Genomic DNA, 22,482 nt, shown 5'->3' on the forward strand with positions numbered 1-22,482 from the left:
GGAGACTCCACAACCCCCCTGGGCAGCCTGGGCCAGGCTCTGCCACCCTCACCCCCAACAAGTTTCTTCTCCTCTTTCAGTGGAACCTCCCGTGTTCCAGTTTGCACCCATTGCCCCTTGTCCTGTCACTGGTTGTCACCCAGAAGAGCCTGGCTCCATCCTCCTGACACTCCCCCTTTCCATATTGATCCCCATGAATGAGTCACCCCTCAGTCTCCTCTTGTCCAGCTCCAGAGCCCCAGCTCCCTCAGCCTTTCCTCACACAGGAGATGCTCCACGCCCTTCAGCATCTTTGTTGCCCTAAATCTCCTTCTGTTTTTATAAGGAAAGGTAGAAACAGAAATGCCATTTTCAAGTGACAAGTAGAAACAAAATTTTCACTTTGCTAAATCTGCACATTAAAATCTTTACTTCTGTCTCCCCAGATCAGCTTTTAAAACCAAACCTTGAAGAAACCTGTCCTGAGCTGATCTGCAGCCACATTCTGTTTTTTCCAGTGAGTTCACTCTTTGCAAAAATCCCAGCTTCCCAAACTCACATTTACAATAACACTTAAAATACTGTGGTGCCTGGCCCTGAAAACAGTTAGCCCACCATTTAATTCGGATGTGTCTTGTTTCAGAAAAGCAGCTCAGGCCCCACCACTTTCCAGGCTCATTTTTCTTGACCTCTGGCAGGTACTGGCACTTTATCTCCTTCCCCATGTAGGAGTTCAGCGAGGCCGGGAAGGAGGGATGCAAACAAAAGTGTTATTAGCATGTTATTTGGCTTTTAATGGGTAGAAAGGATGCAAGATTCTTTTGGCACAGTGGTACTTTTTTTTCCTCCAAAAAAAACAGGAGGAAAAAGGACTTTAATTGAAGCCTGCAATGTTGTATAAATGGAAGATCTAAGTTTTAATTGAAAAATAATTATAACCACTTAATCATTTTAAATGAGGGCTGTAATTGCAGTCGGTTCATAATAGCCAAATACAGACACTTAGATTCCTGCAATAAAGCAGGGATGGTACAGCTTGATTTGCTAATAGCTCTTCCACTTCTCTCCTCTTTTGTCTCAAAGATTAATTCAGGCAAGGGCTATTAGTGCTGTTAATTGGTTCTGCAATTTAGACCTTGTGCTTGTGAATGAGTGACTGATGCGGACCTATCAGCCAATAATGTGAACACTTTGTCAATGCGTTTCTCATTGTCCGGCTGCACATCCTTCCCCCTGCAGCTCCTCTGCCACCCAACCCCGGCTCCCTGGGGGGATCAAGAAGAGTTGGGGTCCCCTCCGGGGTGAGGGATTCACTTTGCTTTAGATAGGTCACCTAGATGTCTTTGAAATTACAGCCAGCTTATGAATAAAATAATGAGGCAGTCGAGGCGTCCTCCTCGGCAGGGACAAATCCCATATTCAGGAGAAATTGCCGCCACACTGGAAGGAGCTTCAACGGGGTCGTGAAGTTGGTGAGGAGATGTGTGGGATGGAGAGTGGATGTGGCTGATGGCTCCAGGCAGGATCCCCTTCCTCAGGACAGCAGCAATGATTAAAATGAGTATAAACCACCAAAGTTGCAGAGAACAACCCAAACTATACCACCTAACAGGTATGAATTTTCAGTGGAGCAGTCCTGGCCTCAGTGATGGGCAGTGGGAACACCTGGCAGGCACAGCTGGAGGGACTTGGGCTAACAGGAGCAGCTGGTGGCATCATCCCTGATGAGACTCTTAGAGAAACAGCCATGGAAGGCTTTGCCCTTGCCTTCCAACATTTTGTGGGAGATAACTGAGACTATATAATTTTGTTTTTACCAGAAATACCTGTCATCTTAGGCTCAGGACAAGTGAAACTGCAGGTTCAAGTTTCTTGCTACATCCTTCTGTTCTGCTTATCTTTAAATTGATCTTCTCCCAGAAGTTTTTATGTATAATCTATTGGGTTTTAATATATTAATTTATCTGTATATTGCATTATCTGTATATTGCATTATTAATGCAAAATCACAGTATTTGTGCACTCCACTATTTACTCATCTTTACAGTTTGGGGTTTTTTTTCACAGCTATTTTGAGGCCATTTCACAGAAAAAGCCAAACCCACCACCACCATTTGCTAAACACCACCATCATCATTTGAGAGCAGCATTGGCAGGTTATTTTCCACCGGGGCTGTTTCATCAGCACAAGGAAGATTTTCCTGGTTCCACATCAATCGGGAAGGAAACAGAAGGAAGAAGCAGAGCCAGACACGGATGAGCATCACCCAGTGAGAATTAGACCGTGTCTCGCAAAGTCCATCTGTGGGTATTGTCCTGAAAAGAGGTGAGTCCTGAAAAGAAAGCAGTGTAGGGGAAAGGGACCTGGGGGTCCTGAGGACAGCAGGGTGACCATGAGCCAGCACTGGGCCCTTGTGGCCAGGAAGGCCAATGGTACCTGGGGTGGGTTAGAAGGGGGTGGTCAGTAGGTCAGAGAGGTTCTCCTGCCCCTCTGCTCTGCCCTGGGGAGACCACACCTGGAATCTTGTGTCCAGTTGTGGCCCCTCAGTTCCAGCAGGACAGGGAACTGCTGGAGAGAGTCCAGCGCAGCCACCAAGATGCTGAAGGGAGTGGAGCATCTCCCGTGTGAGGAAAGGCTGAGGGAGCTGGGGCTCTGGAGCTGGACAAGAGGAGACTGAGGGGGGACTCATTCCTGGGGATCAATATGGAAAGGGGGAGCGTCAGGAGGATGGAGCCAGGCTCTTCTGGGTGACAACCAGTGACAGGACAAGGGGCAATGGGTGCAAACTGGAACACAGGAGATTCCACTTAAATTTCAGAAGAGGGTGGCAGAGCCTGGCCCAGGCTGCCCAGGGAGGTTGTGGAGTCTCCTTCTCTGCAGACATTCCAACCCGCCTGGACACCTTCCTGTGTAATCTCATCTGGGTGTTCCTGCTCCATGGGGGGATTGCACTGGATGAGCTTTCCAGGTCCCTTCCAGCCCCTGACATTCTGGGATTCCGTAAAGTTGGAGGGTGGGGAAAAGCATCACACTGTTGCTGAGGTTTGGTGGTGCCCACCCTTAACAGGAATATTCACAGGCACATCTTTATGCTTTGGTCTTATTTATAGCATTGAAAATATGTTTACAACTATGCTTCTGTAGAGTTCAGCTCTTGTGCGGTTCTTTTTATCCTGAGAGGAGATGCTGTGAGATCTTTGACCCTACGGAGATATTTTTATCTCCTGCTGTTTTTTTTCATACTGGAGGTGGAAGGTGTTCAGAAGTGGGTTATGCTGGCATTCTCGCAGTTTTTTATAAATAAAAATACTATTGGCTCTATATCAGAAATGCAACAGACCTAGGGAGGAGATTGGGGCAAGCTTAGTTTTTCTGTTTAAAATACTAAATTAAGTAACAAAAACTGAAGAAAAGGCACCCTTCACCCTCTTTTATTTCCTTTTTTTTTTTTTCCTTTCGTTGTTTCAATCTACTCCCTTACAATGAACACATCCTGCTGATTAAAAGCACCTGTGTTTCCTACCAAGCCTTACCCCACCACTCTTCACTGGTGGGTGGACCAGTCCTTGCTCTGGGGAAAACCACAGTCTAAGAATCAGCTTTTACAGAAAACTGAAGCAGGGCAGGATGTGTGTTTATTTCAGTGCTGGGAAATCAAGGCGGAATTGCTCAGATGAGCTGGTGGTTGATCTTCCTGGGTCACTTGGGTGGATTGCACTTCAACACAAGAAACAGTTGTTCAAGGCACTGGTAAGTTCTGAATGAGGGAAATAAGTGGTACTCTTGCCTCAAGTTGGTAAGTTTAGGTGGTTGAAGGAGTTCGGTCTTTGATTATTTCCTCCGTGAACTGCTGTCAGTAGATAAAACTGCCCTTTTGGTTACAGCTCTGAATTTTTTGTTTGTGAATGATGCTACTCGCACACCAGGACCCCACTCTGCTGACTGCTGTAAATTGGCACAGTCATTGAATAAATGGAGTGATGACTTGGCCAAGATCTGTCCCTTCGCACGTATGTATCACTGCCCACCTAAGGATCGAGGTGTACCAAACAAAGATGTGTTTTTCAGGCTGATTGAATGTAAGGTGAATTTATCCTTTTAGTTAATTTATTGAAACAATCCCTGGCTGTCGTGAGTCTTTCCAGTCACCAGGTGATCCTGGTTGTGACAAACACGGGGAGTGTATTTGTCCTCTAGTCTTAGGCTCTATATTTAGCTATGTGATACTGGGAAAGCTTTCCGTGATTAAGCTCTGTTGACCGATACCGAAAGCTATTAGAGCCACGACATGCAGCAGACGAGGTGTGTCCCGGGCACTGGGTATTACTATGTCCAAAAAAGGGTCTGGGAGGGAGAGTGAATTATGAAAGTGTACATGAGTCACCCATAGTGTTGTTTTGGGGCAAACAAGGAAAACGAGGTAACGTTTCGTTTAAAACTGGGGACTGTTGGTCAGACTCATAGGGTTAACTTTTTCCTGTTTCGTGTCTACTTCAGGCACTGCTTTTCATGAATGATGTGTAATGAACTTCAGTATTAGGCATAAAATTGCCAGAATTGATACTCTGGGTTAAATTATCCCAGGCAAGAACAACATCTCCCTCACGGATGCTCTCTGATGGCAGGTCAAAGCTTTATGAGGAGTTGCTCTGCTTTGGGTGTTGGAAAGGACTGGATGACTTTCCAAGATTATTTGGTGCTCTCAAAAAGATGCCTGAAACAGAATCATCTCTAGGAGCCAACAGTTATGTTCACACAACAGATTGGACCTTCTTTAGAAGCAGTTTCACGGGAAAGTCCATCTACACGTGAGACCAAACATCTGGGAGAGACCCAGTGGTCCTTGAGCAAGGGTGAATGTAGCCAGATGATAGCAATCCACTTCTTCTCTTTAATCTCCAACCAAAACCAGGTTGGAACCAATGGAAAACTGGGATAGTAAAGAAGTGGTGAGGGATGTAGCAAAACAGGTAAAAAAGAGGTTACCTAACAAGGTGATTTACTGTGACAAGGTCAGGTCTCTTGTCTTACAGCAATACATAGCAATGTGTCTGCCTTACCCTCATTCTTTGTCCATCTAAACAGGTCCAAATGCATATTTGGATGAGGGGGTAAAGACAATAGCAAATGAGGATGTGCCTTTGCTTCTATTGATTATTTTTTTTCTCCCCTACTTTGTCTGCCTGTCAGACTTGGTCCTCCCTCAGCAAACTGCAGGTTTACACCATTCACCCTGGCACTAAGCCCTGTCCCTGAGAACCTCATCTCTGTCCGTCCAACCCTCCAGGGATGGTGACTCCAGCACTGCCCTGGGCAGCCTGTTCCAATGCCCCACAGCACTTCGGGGAAGAAATTGTTCCCCAGATCCAACCTCAACCTCCCCTGGCGCAACTTGAGGCCATTTCCTCTGCTCCTGGCGCTTGTTCCTGGGGAGCAGAGCCCGACCCCCCTGGCTCCAAGCTCCTTTCAGGCAGTTCAGAGATCAAAAGGTCTCCCCTCAGCTCCTGTTCTCCAGCTGAACCCCCCAGGTCCCTCAGCCGCTCCCATCACACTTGTGCTCCAGCCCCTCACCAGCTCCGTTCCCTTCTCTCAACTTGCTCTGGCACCTCAAGGGCGTTATTGTCCTGAGGGGCCCAAAACTGCCCCCAGGATTTGAGGTGCATCCTCACCAGCGCCCAGTACCAGGGGAAAGGATTAGGCTCGCCATAATTTTTATCTGTTCCATCTGCTTTAAGCATCTCTGTGGTTGGCTTCCTGGAGCACTTCTCTTCTGCAGAAGGTGTCCCCAGGCTGCTCCAGAGGGACCCGCTGGTCCCCGTCTGCCCGTGCCGGCTGCACCTCTGCCTGGAGGGAGAAGGTAAACAAAGAGCGAGCCGTTCACGCCATGTGTAACAAACGGCTCTTGGTACCGAGCAAGGAAAATTATCTCACCGAAACAGATAAAGGGAAAAGGTAGGTTTCTACCGCGCGGACCAGGCCTCTCCCGACTCCCGTCCGTGACGTAGGCTGTGCCTCCAGCTAAAAGTCCCTTCTGCCCTGGCTGCCTGCCCCAGACCCAGCTTGTGGAGGCTTGTACGTGCCGAGGACCTGCCTAGCGAGCGCTCGGCGCCATGTCTGTGACAATATGCCAGTCCATGGGCTTCATGGTGTCCGCTTTGGGGATTGGAGGCATCATCGCGTCAACATGCATGGACCAGTGGAGCACCCAAGACCTGTACAATAACCCGGTGACGGCCGTGTTCAACTACCAGGGCCTCTGGCGCACGTGTGTCCGGGAGAGCTCCGGCTTCACCGAGTGCCGTGGCTACTTCACCATCCTGGGGCTGCCAGGTAGGGTTCGATCGCGGCAAGGGCAGGGAGATGGGAGGCGAGAGCCACGGGCACTTCACCTCCCACCTCTGTTCCTAGAAGCCACGCGTGAGGGGTGGTGATGGGTGATTTTCGGTGTAGAGCGGGGAGCCCATCTTTTAGCCTTCTGGGACCTTGGGTGCTCACCTTGTTTGCAGGACAGGTCCTTCAGAGGCACCTCAACCCAAACCCGTGGCCAAGCTGAGGTTCAGCAAAACTCGTTACAGTTGATAGTGCATCGGGTGCCTGAGGTGGTTGTTTCATGTACACATTTGTCCCACGTGCTGTGACTCCTACCCCAGCTGCAGGGCTGTGCGTGGCTTCCCACCAGAAACCACTAATATTCTTGGCATCAGAGAAGATCCTCTTCTAAGAGGATATGTCACAGTTCAGCTCACTGTATTTCTGTACGGGCTAACACCATCAGGCTGGATTTCTCCCTAATTCTCCTTTGGTTCCAGATTTTTCTTCCACGGGTATCGTTCCTGTGCCGGTTGTGCCTGAAGTATCTAGGGGTGCAAACAATTAGGTTACAACAGGATTATCTGGATTTCCTTCTTGCCTTAATACAGTGAGGAAAAAAAGGCACTTATGGACTATTATATCTATCTAGTCTCTGTGCTTTGACATAGCAAGAACCGAGGGAAGAAGCCAATTACATCAGCAAATTGTTGCAGAACTCCTGCAAAACGGCATTGCCAAAACACGCAGAAATAAGCGTTGTGCACAAAAATTGCTTCTTTCCTTAGCAGTCTACTGTGCGAATCAAACCAGTATAACCCAGTCCAGCTGTGGCTTCTGACATCAGTAGGGAGGGGGGTTTTGCCCCCTCAGCTGTATTTCTATCTCAATCATCTCATTCCCAACTGGTGTCTGCCCGTGGTACAAGTGCCAGGGATGCCTGTGAGCATCTTCCTCTTACCAGAGCCGAGGCTTTGAAAGCCCTTATTTGCTCACACAGAGTTTGGGGTGCAGACATGCGTTTTACTGGAAGTACAAGGGCCTTGACTCTAGCAGGCTAATTGCTTATAAGTACAGAGATTGAAGTTGCCACATGAGGAATAAATAGAGGTGGAAAAGAGCAAATCCTTCCCATGCACGCGTGCACCCATCACACGCTGCAGAACTTCCTGCGTTCTTCAGCTCCGAAAGCTTAAAATTGCAGAAAATGTAACTCTACAGAAGAAGCAATTAAACTTTTCAAGTGTTCAGCTCTGGGAGCTACTTTAATCTTTGAAAAAAAAACCAGAATACTTGAGAATTTGGGTTGGCTTTTTTGTTGTTCTTTCAAAATACCTCTGTTGCTAACCTCAGCATTACAGTGAAAAGCTGGAGCATTCTTTCTGCAAGTTTTTTGCAAAACTGGTGTCTGAAGGGTGGGTTTTAATTTCCTAAAATGGGAATTCATGGCAGCATTGGGGGATGGATTTCCTCCATTTAGCAGAGGGCTTGCTGGTCAGTCTGTACATCCAACAAGCTCTGCAGCTCCCTCCCAGTTGTGGCCAGGAACGGGCATCTTATCCTAACTATCAGGATTTCTAATGAACTGGTCATCTTGGAGGGTAATTACCATGTGTGTTCGCTGGGCTTGTTGCAGTCACCTACAAAAACGGATTTGTAAAAAGCCCAAAGAATAAAGCGCAACCTTTAAAAATAGAGTTGCTGTCCTTCCCCATTAGTGTGCAGGTACATGAATATTAATATGTATATGCTTTTGTCCCAACAAGAAGCTACCAGCACTGCCCTACAAAGTGAGGTGGATTTTATGGTTTTGCCCTTTATTTTTTTAATGAACAGAGTTTATTCTTCTGAAGTCTCTCCCTTGCTCCCCCCCACCTCTTTTCCCTCCTGTTATATATTGTCTGACACCTCCAGTCTCTGGAGAAGCTGATGCAAAACCAACCACCCCAGTGCTGCGCTTTATATTATATTATATACTGTCTCCTGAATTCACCTGCTCCTATGGGCATTTCTTCCCACCCACCCCCAGCAAAGGGCAATTGTACCCTAACCAGAGTGGGGAGGCAAAAAATGATGCTAAAGATCAAACTATTAATTTGCTAAGTTATTATTTAAGCGGCTCATCCCAGTGTTTATTTTGACCGTGCTGCACCTTGATTTCCATTAAATCCTCCTCGCTAACCACACCATAGTTAATGGTTTGTCAGCATTTCCATTATAAACCCCTATTTATTATTCTGACAATGGCAATTTATATTGGGAACAATAGTGCCAGAGTGAATAAAAATAATAGGACTCTAGCAAAGCAGCGAGGTGACCTGAGTACATCAATGAAGTTTTGGGTTCTGAGGGTTTTTCTTCTCAATCCCTCGCTCCCATAGCAAAGATTAAACTTGTCTTGCCCATCATCCATCTTCAATTGAGTTGGGAATTTTAATTTCAAATAGATTGAGGGAAAATCGAGATAATAGATGAAAATGAGAAGTAACACAGGTAGTTTATGGCTCTCACCTTTGTTGCTTGGTTATGAAGAGTCTCTGGTGAAATATGTCACTTGAGAACTCAGCCTGTTTGTTCAGATGATGATGATGATGATGATTATTATTATTATTATTATTTGCTGGTTGCTCTGGTGTGTCAGCAGACTTTACCGTGGTTGTCTGGAGGACACAATGTGAATTCGAACACACAAACAACAGACAAATAGCGATAGCTGAGCTCTGGCAAGGCTGGTATTTTCACCTAGTGTGACACTCACAGGGCACTTCGGGCTGAAAGAAGCATTTTTCAGTTGCTGACAAGTTTGTGAAACTACAAGAACATGGGCAGTAGTTTTTCTGTTTTGTTCTCTTATTTCCTGAGCTGTTCGGCTACAGTGGTTCAGACATTTTCGAAAGGACATTTTGTTCTCAAGTCAAAACCACTTTTGACCCTTTCAGAAAGGCTGAGGCATCTCTGCCATGGAACAAAAAGCTGGTGGCTTGAAAAATACGACTATTTTTGCTTTTCCAATGGCAAACTCTTTTAGTCTGAGAGCACCCTGTTAAACTTCTGCAACTGGTAAATGGATATGGGTTGCTACAGGGGTCAGATGAAAAATAACCCATGGGAATTTAATCATGACTGTCTGGAACTTTGCACAAAACATCAGCTTTTAATTTTGCTTGTGCAAGGTAGTAGAAATGGGGAGATGCTCCCCAAGGAGAATTTATGTCTGGGAAGTCTTTAATGTTGAAGTCTCCGGATTTTTTAAATTCTATATCAATGATGTGCTGGCAAGATTTTATTTTTGTCATACAAATACTAAAATCAATAAAACCTTTGCTCTGGGGATTGTGGAGGCATGGCAGCATCCCTGGCCAAAGAAACAGCAGCTCTGTTCCCTGGAACTGCTTTATGCCCGAAATTTTAAGGATGGGGACTGCTAATTGCTGTGTCGTTCTCCTCCACCAGTGATGGCCGTGACGAAGTCTCATCCAAGCTCTGCTTGTTGCTTAAAATCCTTCACCCCATTCGGTCCAGCTCAAGGTTTTGAAATGTCTGCAGGCAACTACTGTAACCTGCTTTTAAAGTCTTTAGACCAAGCTTTGTGCACCGAAGGGTTTAGGTGGCCCAGGTGGGCTGGAGAACTGATATAACCTACCACGCTGATATAACCTACCACGTTGATATAACCTACCGTGTTGATCTGACATACCTGTGAGGCTGTGGTGGGTTTGCAGTCACAGCAGGAGCTGGAGAAGGTGTGGGGATGGAAAAAGAGCTAATGTGGGACCCTTAGAGAGGTTTTGGGTATTCCAATCCCCATCGACACTCAGGGTGGGGAGAAGTGGCAGAAAGCCCAGTGGGAGATGTCAAAAAGCTAGATGCATGCATTGTATCCGTGCTACTGTCTCGTGCCTTTACACCGTAAAAGGACAAGAGATGTGCAAATTAATTCTAAAGGATCCAGGCTGAGGGCCAAATGAGGAGCAAGGCAAGGGAAATGGCAAGAGGCAGTGGGGATGTGGGGCTGGGCTACAGCTCATAGACACCTAGGGAAGGATGCATCTTCATGCATCCCAGCTCTGCTGAGGAACCTCCCGAGCTCCTCCAGACCACCTGAAGATCAACGGCATAGAGTGGGTCTGAGCTGGCATAAGGGTGTTCCAAGGCCACTTTTCCCCATTTTGTTTCAGAAAGGCCAGTGAGCCCTTCTCATGCTACAGGCTGGTGGACCACACACTTCTAGAGGTTGTGGCCATCGCAGCAGTGGAGGGACTGAAGGAGAAGGGTGGGTTTGCTTTGTTTCGGTCTGAACAAGCTCGAACTCACTGGCAGGGTGTGGGCTATATTTGCAAATTTTAAAGCAAACATGAGCTGTAGGTGATTTTTATGGGAGAGGCGGTGATAACATTCAGGAGTTTGCAATGGGCCCACTGAACGGTTTTGAGATAATATAGAGGCAATGCCTGGGTAGATAAAGCAAATAAAAGCTGAAATAAAGGTTGTGGAGGGGAGCGGTCACAACGTACCTTTCCTTTCTTCTCCCAGTTTGGGTAAACTGCTGCAGGTGTTCCAGTGCGCAGACTGGGAACCCTGTTCTCTGCCTCTTGGTGAAGAAACTTGGCTTTTGCAAGAGGTGTCTCCTTGGGTTGGGTTGCTGAGGAAATAGGCTGATGAGTTTCTGGCAGAGGGAAACATATTTTTGCTTATTATAAACGACTCAGAAACAACTATTCAAAATAAGTTTAAAATAAGAACGTTTCAGAAAAGTAGAGAAAATGGGCTAGGGGAAGGGTTGGGATGGAAACAACTTGGCTTCAACCAGCCACTGGGGAAGGTATTTGTGGGAGATTTGAGTTCCCAACGTTTACAAGGGTGACGATAATCAGAGCATGAGAAATGGCAAGCAGCTGATGCTGGGGGTGCTGGATAGCATCTTAGGGAAAATTCCTAGGGAATTTTCAAATAGAACCTCCCCCAATAATCCTTCAAAGATGGCACCATCTGGAGTGCTGAGCACGGTTGGGTATTTGTGTCTGTTAAGGACAGCAGCATGACCCGCATTACTGAATTCGCTTTCTCAGCTCCATTTTGGGGGGGGACCATACATGAGGTTTCAGGGGGGAATTTGTAACCCTGTGCTGGTTTATCCTCTTCAGAGACGTGATTTAATCCGGCCCTCAAAATCAAAGACAGACTGGTTCACCCAGGCTTTCTTGATGTCTGGAGGCCTTTGATGGTAATTTTTGATTGCTCTGGGGTTATAATGCCCCTGAGTAAAGAGGGATGATGAGAAGCAACATCCCCCATCAATAGGAGAAAACAATATCCCCAAGGAAAAGTGAGGCAGCACTGTCCAGATGGCTCAGGGCACAATTAGGGACAATCCAGGGGATGGTCCTCTTTCCAGTAGGTGTGTTGGGGGGAGAAATGGGGCTTGGAGATGCGAAATGGTGGAGAGGGAGAGGAGGTGAGAAGGTCCTCATTGATTTGAAACACTGCTTGAGCCGCACAAAGCCAAAAACCAGCAGAAAGGGTTGGAGGAAGGAGTGGTGGGTCCCCTCCCAGCAAAGCAAATACGTGGGCATGGTGCAAACTGTTGCACACTAATGCTGTGGGGTGACACCACTATTCAGGGGTTACGTCCCAGAAGAACATCTGCCATGGTTTGAGGTTTTCTGGCTTGGAAAAAGAGCAAAGTGGTCTCTTACCTTCAGATAGTAAGACGAAGGCAAGTTCTAGGGCATGAAGAAGGAGTCCTGGAGAGCTGCCGGGGGCCTGGAGAGCCTTTCTGGACTGGGGTGCGGGAACGGGCACAGCAGGTTATCGTAGCATCATAGAATCATTTGGATTGCAAGAGGCCCTCAAGACACATTGCTCCTCCTGCTACTGGGGTCCCTACCTGCCACAGGCCATGGGCAGTGAAGGTTGGGGTGGAGACCCGGCCACGTGTTTTAGCACTTGTCCTCCCAGCTTCTAGGTCCTCCCCATCCCTGTGTTTCATGATGAATTATCCAAGACGAAGAATACTAGCCAACATGCCCTGTCCTTCAGAGTATGGGCAGCTCTTTTGATCTCTGGTTCTTGAGGGCTCATTTCTATGGTTTTTGTTCTCGCTGTTATTTTTACTGGCAATTTCTGACCTTTAGAGAAGTTAGAGATAGTCCTTGCCCTTACATAAACTTATCAAAGGCAGTGGAAATGACTAAATTTGAATAAAATTGCACTTCTCCACTGTGCAAAGAGATAATTAATTTCCTAATTTTTATATCCAACACTCCTTTTTTCCAGGACCATCCCCGCAATCAATACAGATAACCACCTGTAAAAAGGCAGTTTCCAAATGGTCTCTGTGCACCCCCATCCTTCTCTCCACGTGGGTTTCAGTGGGACTGTGTGACGTGGATGTGGGTGGGAGGAGAAAAGGGTTTCAGGAGCTTTGCTGGATCATTTTGCGGCTCTTGGTTTGGTGCCCCGTCTTGTGCTATGGTCAACATCTGAGGCAACCTCGGTGATGCTCAAAGTGGCTGCAAGGAGCAACCATGTCCCTATTCGTTCCCTGGGCTGAGCTGGAGGCCCCACATCCTGCTGCAGAGCTCAGCCCTGCCATCCCTTGCTATCCCCATATCTCTTGTGCAGGTCTTGGTGTGGGTGGCCACGTGTAGAGATGTCCCTGTCTTAGTTTGATGGCAGATCTACTCCCCTTTTGCATAAGCAGAGGGCCAGGAAGGTGGTGACCTGGGCGAGGTGCTGAGCTCACCTGGGACCATGGTCCTTCTCTCTGCACATTTGCATTGTGCCAAGCGTGCCAGAGAACCCGATGGGCAGCAAAGAGTTTCGGTGGGGGGACGGCGCATGTTCCAAGTGGGTTGCCCAGCACTCAACGGAGCGTGGCTGCTCGGCTGGGGAAGGACAAGCACTTCTAAAGGACAAAAAGCTCATATCTCTGGCCCTGCCAGCACGAACCTACCCGGCAAGAGTGAAACTGGACTATCTTGCAAAAACACTTTGAGCAAACACACCGCTCAATGCAAAGAATCTGATAAGAGCTGCTGCATTTCTGGTGGCTCAGGCAAGAGGATTTGGGTGCTCCCATTAGGTTTGTGGCTTCACCGGGGCAGCCTCACCTCCTCTCGCTGGGGGAGACACCATGTCCACCACCATTTGCCAAGTGATGGGCTTCATTGTTTCGTCGCTGGGCGTCGCGGGGTGCATCGTGTCCACTTCCATGGATATGTGGAGCACGCAGGACTTGTATGACAACCCGGTCACGGCCGTCTTCCAGTATCAGGGACTGTGGAGGAGCTGCGTGCGGCAGAGCTCTGGCTTTACTGAGTGCCGGCCGTATTTCACCATTCTTGGGCTGCCAGGTAGGGACAAAAAATGCAGTAGGTTTAACCCAGGAGCTCTGTGCAGTTTTCATCTAAAAGCAGGAGCAGACAACTTAAAGCACTTTGTGAGGAATAAAATTTCCAGGCTCTGCGGTGCATGAGCATAAAAATATGTGCATGTTTGTTACCAAAATAATGCCTTGACTCGGCGGAGGTTACAACTTGGAGCATGTGTAGGTGATCTCTGGATGAGCATCATGGGTTCAGCCCCTTCACTGGCATAAATCAGCACAGCTCCATTGATGTGAGGAGCGTGAGTATGCTTAAACCCACAGATACTCTGTCCCTTTGAATCGAAACACAAGGAAAACAGCTGTGTGTAGTTTGCGTGGTGATCAGAATAACGTTTTCTATAGAAAACAATTGATTTGTTTTTTCCCAAAGAGAAAACTGGAATTGAAGCAGCATGTGTAGGAAGGGTGAGAAGGGGGAAGGCACACTCAGTCACTTCACATCACCTGGGGAGTTTCTGTGGTCACAGAAGTAGATTTCAGAGGGGTATTACTTTCTCATTTGCTTGCTCACTTTACAAGAAGGGCTATTTTTCCCACCCCCCTGTGACCTGTTGTGCCTGTGCCTTGCAACAAATACGGCCCCCGGAGTGTGTTTTTCACTCTTGGTGCACAATTGCAAATAGGTACAAGCAAGCACTAATAAATTGCATTTATGGATGAGTGTAGAAGAGAGAAGGATGTGTGGGCTGAGCCCTATATCCTCAGGGATGCCAACTTTGCTTCCCCACTGCCAGGCGTGCGATGGAATAAGAGTGTCTGTGTGTACCCAGCCTCAGGATTGCTAGGTGACTTCTTTTTTGTCTTTTGGAAGAGCAAAAGTGACATTTGCTGTCACTTCTCCTAAGGGACCATTTATTTTAAAGAATTAAAAACATATTTATTGCACTATATATACAAATGTTGATCAATATGTGTACCTATCCTCATAATACTGTGTAGGTGGCTGTTTTAAAAGAGCAATGAGGCAACAGTAACCATCATTTTTATTCCAATTTATCATAGTCAAGATTCTACTTTTAATGTCATTTTTAGATAATAGAGCAACAAGCAAACGTGCAAAGCAGTCACAGGAATTTTCAGTTGTGTCTTAGAGATATTCTGTCAGTTTTGTTTTCTTTATGTGTCTGTTTAGTCGATGAATACTTTAAATAATAAAGAAGGAAAGCCCCTGCTCTAATTTGGTGAACTTAAAAGCTATTTTTTTCCCTAAACTTCCTGTATTCTGTTAATCATAACTAGTCATAAAGTTAGATTTCCACCTTTGTGATTTTGTATTAGTAACAGAAATGCAAGTGATGTTAGTTTAGATGACTTGAAGTTGTTTTATTTCACTCACATCTCACTACTTACAGCAACACTGGGGAAAAAGACAACTCTCCAGTTTCACTGATGTCTGAAAAACACAGTGATGCAAACATCTATTTTGCTGCAAACATTTATTTCAGTGAATAAGCTTGCATTATTACAATTTTCTGTGCGCACCATCCTTTTGTATGGAAATCAAGGGTGCAAAATGAGCAACTATAGGTGTGCAAGTATGAAGTGAAGTTATCCTACTTTGTGCAAAATGTGGATGCAAAACCACAGGTAGTTTCTGGGCTTGACTTTAACTATACGGCTATTTGCTACCTTGGGCTCCTGATAATTTTTTGTTCTTTGGTCTCCTATTTTGTTTGTCTAAGCCCTTCCACTCCTTCCTTCTAGAAGAGGTCATTCAGCTTTGGAAAGCAGCTCTACTCAGAGGACTTTTGATGGCTGTGAAAATTCACTCGAAACTGCAGCACTCTTTCCAAACAGCTCTTGCTTTCAGTCCCATGAGCCAAATGAGGAGGACTTCTTGCCACAGCAGACCTGGGAGTGCTTTCTTCTCCTTTCTTCTGTTTGTTTGAGATGGCGCATCTGTCTCATGAAGAGATGAATCACTGCTGATACCTATTTTGCATTTTTTCTGTCCCTCGCCCCTTTCCAACAGCTGCAGTTTGGTCCTTTTCAGTGGAGGTTCACCACACTTGGACCTCAGTGCTCCAGCACAAGGGCGACGTCCCAGGAGCACTCTTGGCTTGGCCTGCCTGTAGTGTCCTCTCATGGGCACCCAAGGCACTTGGAACATCTCTCCTGGCAACCCACAATATTTCTGTGAGGTCTTAGCTTAAGATCACTTCTTGAAGGGTTGAGATCACCACAGTGGTGGCATGTAGGAACCATAAGGTCTGTAGGAAGCACCCCAGGAATGAATGACTGTCTTGTTGTCTTGGGGACAGGGACCTCACCATCCATAGTGTCTTACGTTGGCCTGGAGTATCAGCCCTTCCTGCCTGCCCTGAAACAAAAGCAGTTGCAAAGAGACTTAATTGACTGCAAAGACAAATGAGTATTGCGATTTTCTTCTCTTTGCGGCTTTCTGCTTTGCATCAGGTGCTGTGCGAACAACCTTTGAGGACTGATAAGGCGTATCCGCCAGCTTCTTGTTCTCTGATGAATAATAACTAATGAGCTCGCACCTGGGGGCTGATGAATGGGAGATTGAAAATCCCAGGCTCGTTAGCACTTGTTATCAGCTGATAAGGGCAAATTGAGTCATAAGAGCAGCAGCCCCAGTGGGAGAAGGTGGTGTCTTCCCAGCCCGTGAAATGGCAGACCACTGGTTTCCTTGTGCGCCATGGTGCCAAGCACAGTTGTGCTTGGGTTTGTGGTAGCCCACAAGCAAGGAGACCCACATGGCCATCCCAGCACCCACCCTTGCCCTCCTGGGAGGGTTTATAAACCTTCCTCCTAACCTGTGCAAGGCCAGCAGGGTCTGCTCCCTTCTGTCCTGCTCTAGTTGGGCCATATGGGACCCTTGGGCACCATGGTCATCCTGACCAGCCCAGCAAAAGGGGTGACAGGCAGGGAGAATGAAGTCCCTGGGGCCGTAGGATATGTTACATGCCCATCTCCGTTGGTCAGGAGCCCACATCATCTTTCCAGAAGAGGGACAGTCATGTGTGGGGAGCATCAAAGCCAAACCCAGGACTGCAAGAGCTCCTGGGAGGGCAAGAAGACACTGCAAAGCACCCTGGCCAAATCACAACAGCCCTTGAAATACTTTCGATGACCCTCTCCCTGTGCTCTACCAGCGCTGCCGCCTTCCTGTCTCAGCCAGGAGAAGCGTCCGGGGCCAGCACTGAATTGCGGGCAAGATGGGTTACGTGCCACCTTCTTAGAAAATTGCCTTGGTGTTTGAATGCATGGCCTTTTCCTTTCATTTCTCCATTTTAAAAGGTCTAAGTTTCCTTTTTCTTTTCTCTCTTCTACTCCAGCCAAGAGGAATCTGGGGGGGTTTTGAGGTCTTCAGCTGGTTGACAGCAGCGCTCAGCTCCCATGGGCATGACCCACCAGCATCACTGCAAACCTCTAACTAAGCATCCCTACCTTGATGGGGACAAATCTAGGGCTAGGATATTCGTATTAATGAATGTGGGCATTTGTATACAGGACTGATAATACAAATCATGGAGAGGATATTCTGGGGACATAATTGCTGAAGTTTTGTTGCTTTCCCTTGATGTATGTGTAATGTTTGTCAAGGTGATTTTCCTCTTCCCCTGTGCCACGTGTTTTACTGGAAAGCAGGAACATACCGAACTTCACTTTGAGTCACACGGTAGGTGGAAACACCATGGGTATCTGGGTGGAGACATCTGCTTCCATTGCTGCTTGGGGAGAGAAAAATGCTTTCTCAATCATTATCAATTATGAAACAACCCATTCTTATCCTGGCTGCACACCAGCTCAGTTTCAGATTGTTCCCAGTGCCAAATGAAAATTTATGTTGAAACTGTCAAACTCTTTCAGAAGTTCAAAAAACAGCCACATTTCCAGAGGTGCCCCATAAAAAAAACACTGAGAGTAGATCCAGTGCCCACTTTCCAAGGCCTTTCAGCACATGAATTGTTAAATATGTTTGGGATTTTCTCCTTTGATATTTTTATTTTTAGACAAAACTCACCTTTAAAAACCTACCAGGTTTCATTTCAATCGCTCTTGTCTATTTATTTTGCAGCGATGTTCCAGGCTGTGAGGGCCCTCATGATCGTGGGTATCGTCCTGGGCATCCTCGGCCTCCTCGTGTGCATTTTTGCTCTGAAATGCATCCGGATCGGCAGCATGGAGGATTCTGCAAAAGCCAACATGACTCTGACCTCTGGCATCATGTTTATTATTGCTGGTGAGTGGATGGTGTCGTGTCTTTCTTGTGCGAGGCATTGCGGTTGCCTGGAATTGACGCCTTTGAAAGCCTTTGTGCCCTTCTCATCATAGGTAGCAGATGCTCTGGAGCAACCCAAAGTGTTGCTGCTTGCATGAAATTCATGGCATTTTTCTTCCAGCCTGGCATCAAGTGGTTTCTACCTCTGCTTAGTAAAAGGAAACCAGAAGTTTTTGTATGGGACAGAACATGGAAGGCTGAAAAAACAGCTTGCAGATAAAAAAAATCAAATCTCTCAATTTGTTACATGTATAATGTTGTTGTGTACAATTACATCCTTTATTTTTACATAATAGCTTTATGAAGAGTCTCAGGTTCGCACATAATAATTTTATAAAGACTCTCAGGGTTGTGGTAGCCTACCTTGTAATTTTTTTAATACTTTGGTTTATTAGGGAGGCTGCAGGGATGCCCAGCTACCTCAAAATTGCTTAAGAACAACACAGACAGGTTTTCCCTCACTTTATTGCAGATGAGTAATCAGATCAAATCCATAGCCTAATGAAGGGAAAGAGAATGTCTCGATTTCAAATCCTTGCAGTTGAATAGCAGTTACTTTTGCTGTAGTGAGGATAAACACTTAGGATGCCCAGAAAAGCTGGAGTCCATATTTTTTGGCAACAAACACTGACAAGACCGTTAGCTGTTTTTTGTACCTCTTTCCACAGTGGCCTACAGTACAATGGTGGCCTTTGTTAGCATGAATCACTCTGCTAAGGACAATGTCATTGCTGCCAGGCTGGTCGTGGCTGGGCGTACCAGTGACCACCTGTGCAGGTGAATGGGAGGAATTCCTCCTTCCTGAGTCTGGTCTTCCAGGCAGAGTCAGGCAGGCATCACTGCCTGGCTGTGACCTCAATGTGTCTCCTCATCCATGTAACAGAGAGTGTGTTTTCCCGTTTCAAAAAAATATTTCTGATAGGGAATCTTTCATCTATGTTTTTCACTGTAAAACAGATCTTTCAAAGTTAACTACGGAGGTCGGGCTCTGCTCCCCAGGAACAAGTGCCAGGAGCAGAGGAAACCGCCTCAAGTTGCGCCAGGGGAGGTTGAGGTTGGATGTGGGGAACAATTTCTTCCCCAAAGGGCTGTGGGGCATTGGAACAGGCTGCCCAGGGCAGTGCTGGAGTCACCATCCCTGGAGGGTTGGACAGATGGACATGAGGTTCTCAGGGACATGGGTTAGTGGTGGCCTTGGCAGTGTTAGGTTAATGGTTGGCCTTCATGATCTTTAAGGTCTTTTCCAATCAAAACGATTCTAGGATTTTCAGCAGCTAAAACAATCTGTTCGTTAAACTCATATTCTATAAGAAAACACATCAGTAGAAAGATTGCTGCTGGTATGACTTGGGATTCTGCAGTGTGACATTGCATTCTTTCTACTGGATTGTAAATGTGTAGAAATCCTGGCAGAAATGTGTAGCATGTGGTGGGTCCCCACGTCAGCAGTGTCTCACACACATTTCCAGAGCTGTAAGGTGCTTCCCCAAGGTCCAAGGTGACTTCTTGTACTATGTAGGTCTCAGTCTGTCCTTCTGTCTGATCTCAGGCCTGTGTGCCATCACTGGAGTGTCCGTGTTTGCCAACATGCTGGTCACAAACTTCTGGATGTCCACAGCCAACATGTACCAGGGAATGCAAAATGTCCAGAACAGGTAGGTGGTCAACTGGCTCAGGGTTCTTCATGGTGCACATCTCCCTCAGGGCCAGGGTGTGCTGCAGCCAAAGGAAGGGCATACTATGGGTGTGGATTAATCTGGTCCCAGGACTTGCAGGATTTTTTGAGTCTCTTTCTTATCTGCACCAGAGATAATTTGTTCAAGTTAATTGGCTGGGATGTCTCTGCTCACACAGCTCAAGGAGGTAGAGACCCCATCGAGGATGAGCCTGAGGGTGGGATGGTGCTCACGGGACTTCTGCAGGGCTGGAGGGAGAATGACTATGTTCAGCATGTTTCAGAAGAAGCAGACTGTGTCACTGACACTGCACCAACCAGCCACGTCTCTGTTTTTTAGGTACACCTTTGGCTCAGCCCTCTTTGTTGGCTGGGTGGCAGGTGGCCTGGCCCTCGTAGGAGGCATCTTGATGTGTCTTGCTTGCAGAGGGCTGATTCCAGAAGAATCCCGGTAAGCCTATCTGTGGTAGACATGGAAAGATATTGGGTGAAGCCTTGGGTGTTGAAACAGCATACAGCCAGCACAACGGGGGATCTGTCCCTGCTCATGGCAGGGGTTGGACTAGATGACTTTTGAAGGTCCCTTCCAACCCAAACTATTCTATGATTCCATCTCTATGTGTAATACCCCTGTTGCAAGAGTTATCATGATGTTACACCTGTTTGCGCTGTATCATGGGTCAAAATGAACCATTTCTCTTCCTTGACTACATGATTCGCAAACAAGTAGAGAGGGCAGGAGAGATCAGCCTTAAAATCTAGAATTTGCAATGTGCTGGCTAAGTCAGGCTCATTAATTGCAGTTTTGATTGCAAATTGCACGGAGCATCAGGAGGTGTAGGCTGTGTGAGCTGAGCTATGATTTACACCAGGCAGGGCTTTGTACGCCTCCATAGCTGGACATTGTAGGTGAGTCCTTCCTTCAACCAAGGATTTACTCATGGGAAAGAAAGTATAAGTTTATGAAAAAACATGACAGAGACTTGCAGCCAGTCCATGGATGGTTGGCTCTGAGCTCATTGAGAGGCTCCAAGTGCCGATACAGGATGAAGTTGCCCCAAACCCAACAGCAAACAGGAACACATGATACAGCATTGGGTAGTCATAGACTTTCCACTGGCTTATGCCAACTTTCGTGTCTCTTGCAGTTACAAAGCGGTGTCCTACAATGCGTCGGGACGGAATATCTCCTACAGAACGGGGCCATATAAGGTCGGTTCCGGGTACGAACCTGAAACGAAGACCAGGAAAGGTGCAGGGTACGAAGAAGCTCCTCGAAGTGAGGATGGAAGACGTTCATACCCTTCGAAATATGACTATGTCTAGTAGACTTTCTGGGCTTGAGTTTAACTATCTCGTACAAAACATTTTTAACTTCAGAAGCAAAAAGTATATGCAAAGAAGGCAGTCTGTAAATAGGATTGTGTTTTCGATCATGTTTCCCCAGCTCTGAGGTTGTATTCCAGCTTGTTATGTAGATGGGTTTAATTTGACTGCCTGTTATTATGCCTACCAGAAGTAGGTCTGTAACATAAGTAATGCCTTTTTGTGGTCTCAGAGTAGAACAGTTTGCTCATATTTTACATATAAACTCTGATAACCCAGACCAGGGTTGTGCCTTGTGCCCTTTTCTAATTCTAACATGTTAAAATTCCCATTTAATATTGTTCCAGACGTAAAAGTGGTGTTACTCCATTGCCTTCTTCCCTTGGAGCAGGCTTCCATGCAATTGGGTAATGTCATCCTCTACTTTCTCAGAGTTTGGAAGGGTGAACAGTGTTCCATGACCTCAGTTTCATCTGTTCATCAGAAAAAACAGTGTTTTGCTGAAATGATAGTGTATCTTTGCTTTAGTTTTGCCACTTGATTTTTCTTTTTTTTTTTTTTTTGAGCAAGTTTAAAGCAAAAATTATAATCTAGTAGTCTCCTATATTATTTTTCTGTTTATTTTAAGTAAATTTAGTTGTGTCCCTTTGGCTTTGGCCAGTGCGTACAGACCCCATTGTCATGGCATCTTCCTCCCTGGTGACTGTTTCTACTCAGACACACCTTTGCTTAGCTGGTTGTACTACAATGCTGATCTGCTGCGATATTTAATCTGATTTACGTTACTTAGACATTTGCTATAACCCGTGATACCAAAGTGTATTTATTTCTACTGATCTCTCCAGGGAATGTGTATAATCCATTGTTATTCCTAGGCTAGATATTTGCTGTAATAGCTGCAAACCTCTGTGTGCGACCGGTGTTCCTGCAGATGTCATCTTTAATGAAGCCAGAAGAATTTCTCATTTAGAATTAATTAGAGCTACACTGGGAGCAGAAATCCCAGGGAGCATTAGATGTGTAACTCCACACTGACATCAGGACTTTCTTGTGTTAATTCTTCCCCCAATGATGTGAAGATTAACTCCTTAGTGGGACATTGTCTCTTCTGGCCAATCCATCACAGAGGAAATTTATTTGAATGGGTCAGAAGAAGAGACACAAGAGCCTATGTAGCTCTAGAGCACATCCTAGTGAAGCTCCAGAAAGTACCTATGAGCAAAGGGTACTGAGGGATAAGTTAGAGAGAAAAAAGGGGTCAAATAAAAGAAGCCATTTTGATAGGTATCTGCAATAGGTTTTAGCCCAACTTGTAATAGTTTAAAGTTCTCTGCAAGAGTTCAACAGTAAAATTGTTTTGGTGAGATGCTGATATTCCCTTCAGTGGTTTCATCTTCTGGAGGGATCGGAGGTAGAGCTGAACATTCCTCCAGAGTTGGACCTTTGGTAAGTGAAGCTACCGGTGTCTAGCTGGCATCTTGGTGGCTTGTATGAACACCAGTGCTCCCAGGGAGCACAAACCTTACTCACCAGCTTTCCGTAACCATCACCTCTCC

General features: G+C 46.4%; 1 protein-coding gene across 1 annotated transcript; it reads left to right on the forward strand.

Annotated features, from left to right (window-relative positions):
* Positions 1-13,424: 13,424 nt before the first annotated feature.
* Positions 13,425-20,926, forward strand: CLDN18 (claudin 18; the record flags this gene model as incomplete). Its single annotated transcript, XM_080349717.1, has 5 exons — positions 13,425-13,644; positions 17,722-17,886; positions 19,475-19,580; positions 19,941-20,051; positions 20,749-20,926. The coding sequence occupies 5 exons, from the start codon at positions 13,425-13,427 to the stop codon at positions 20,924-20,926; spliced, it is 780 nt and encodes a 259-aa protein (XP_080205843.1).
* Positions 20,927-22,482: the final 1,556 nt, after the last annotated feature.

The sequence above is a fragment of the Nesoenas mayeri genome, assembly GCF_963082525.1.
Source record: "Nesoenas mayeri genome assembly, chromosome: 9".
In the NCBI taxonomy this organism is placed as follows: Eukaryota; Metazoa; Chordata; class Aves; order Columbiformes; family Columbidae; genus Nesoenas; species Nesoenas mayeri.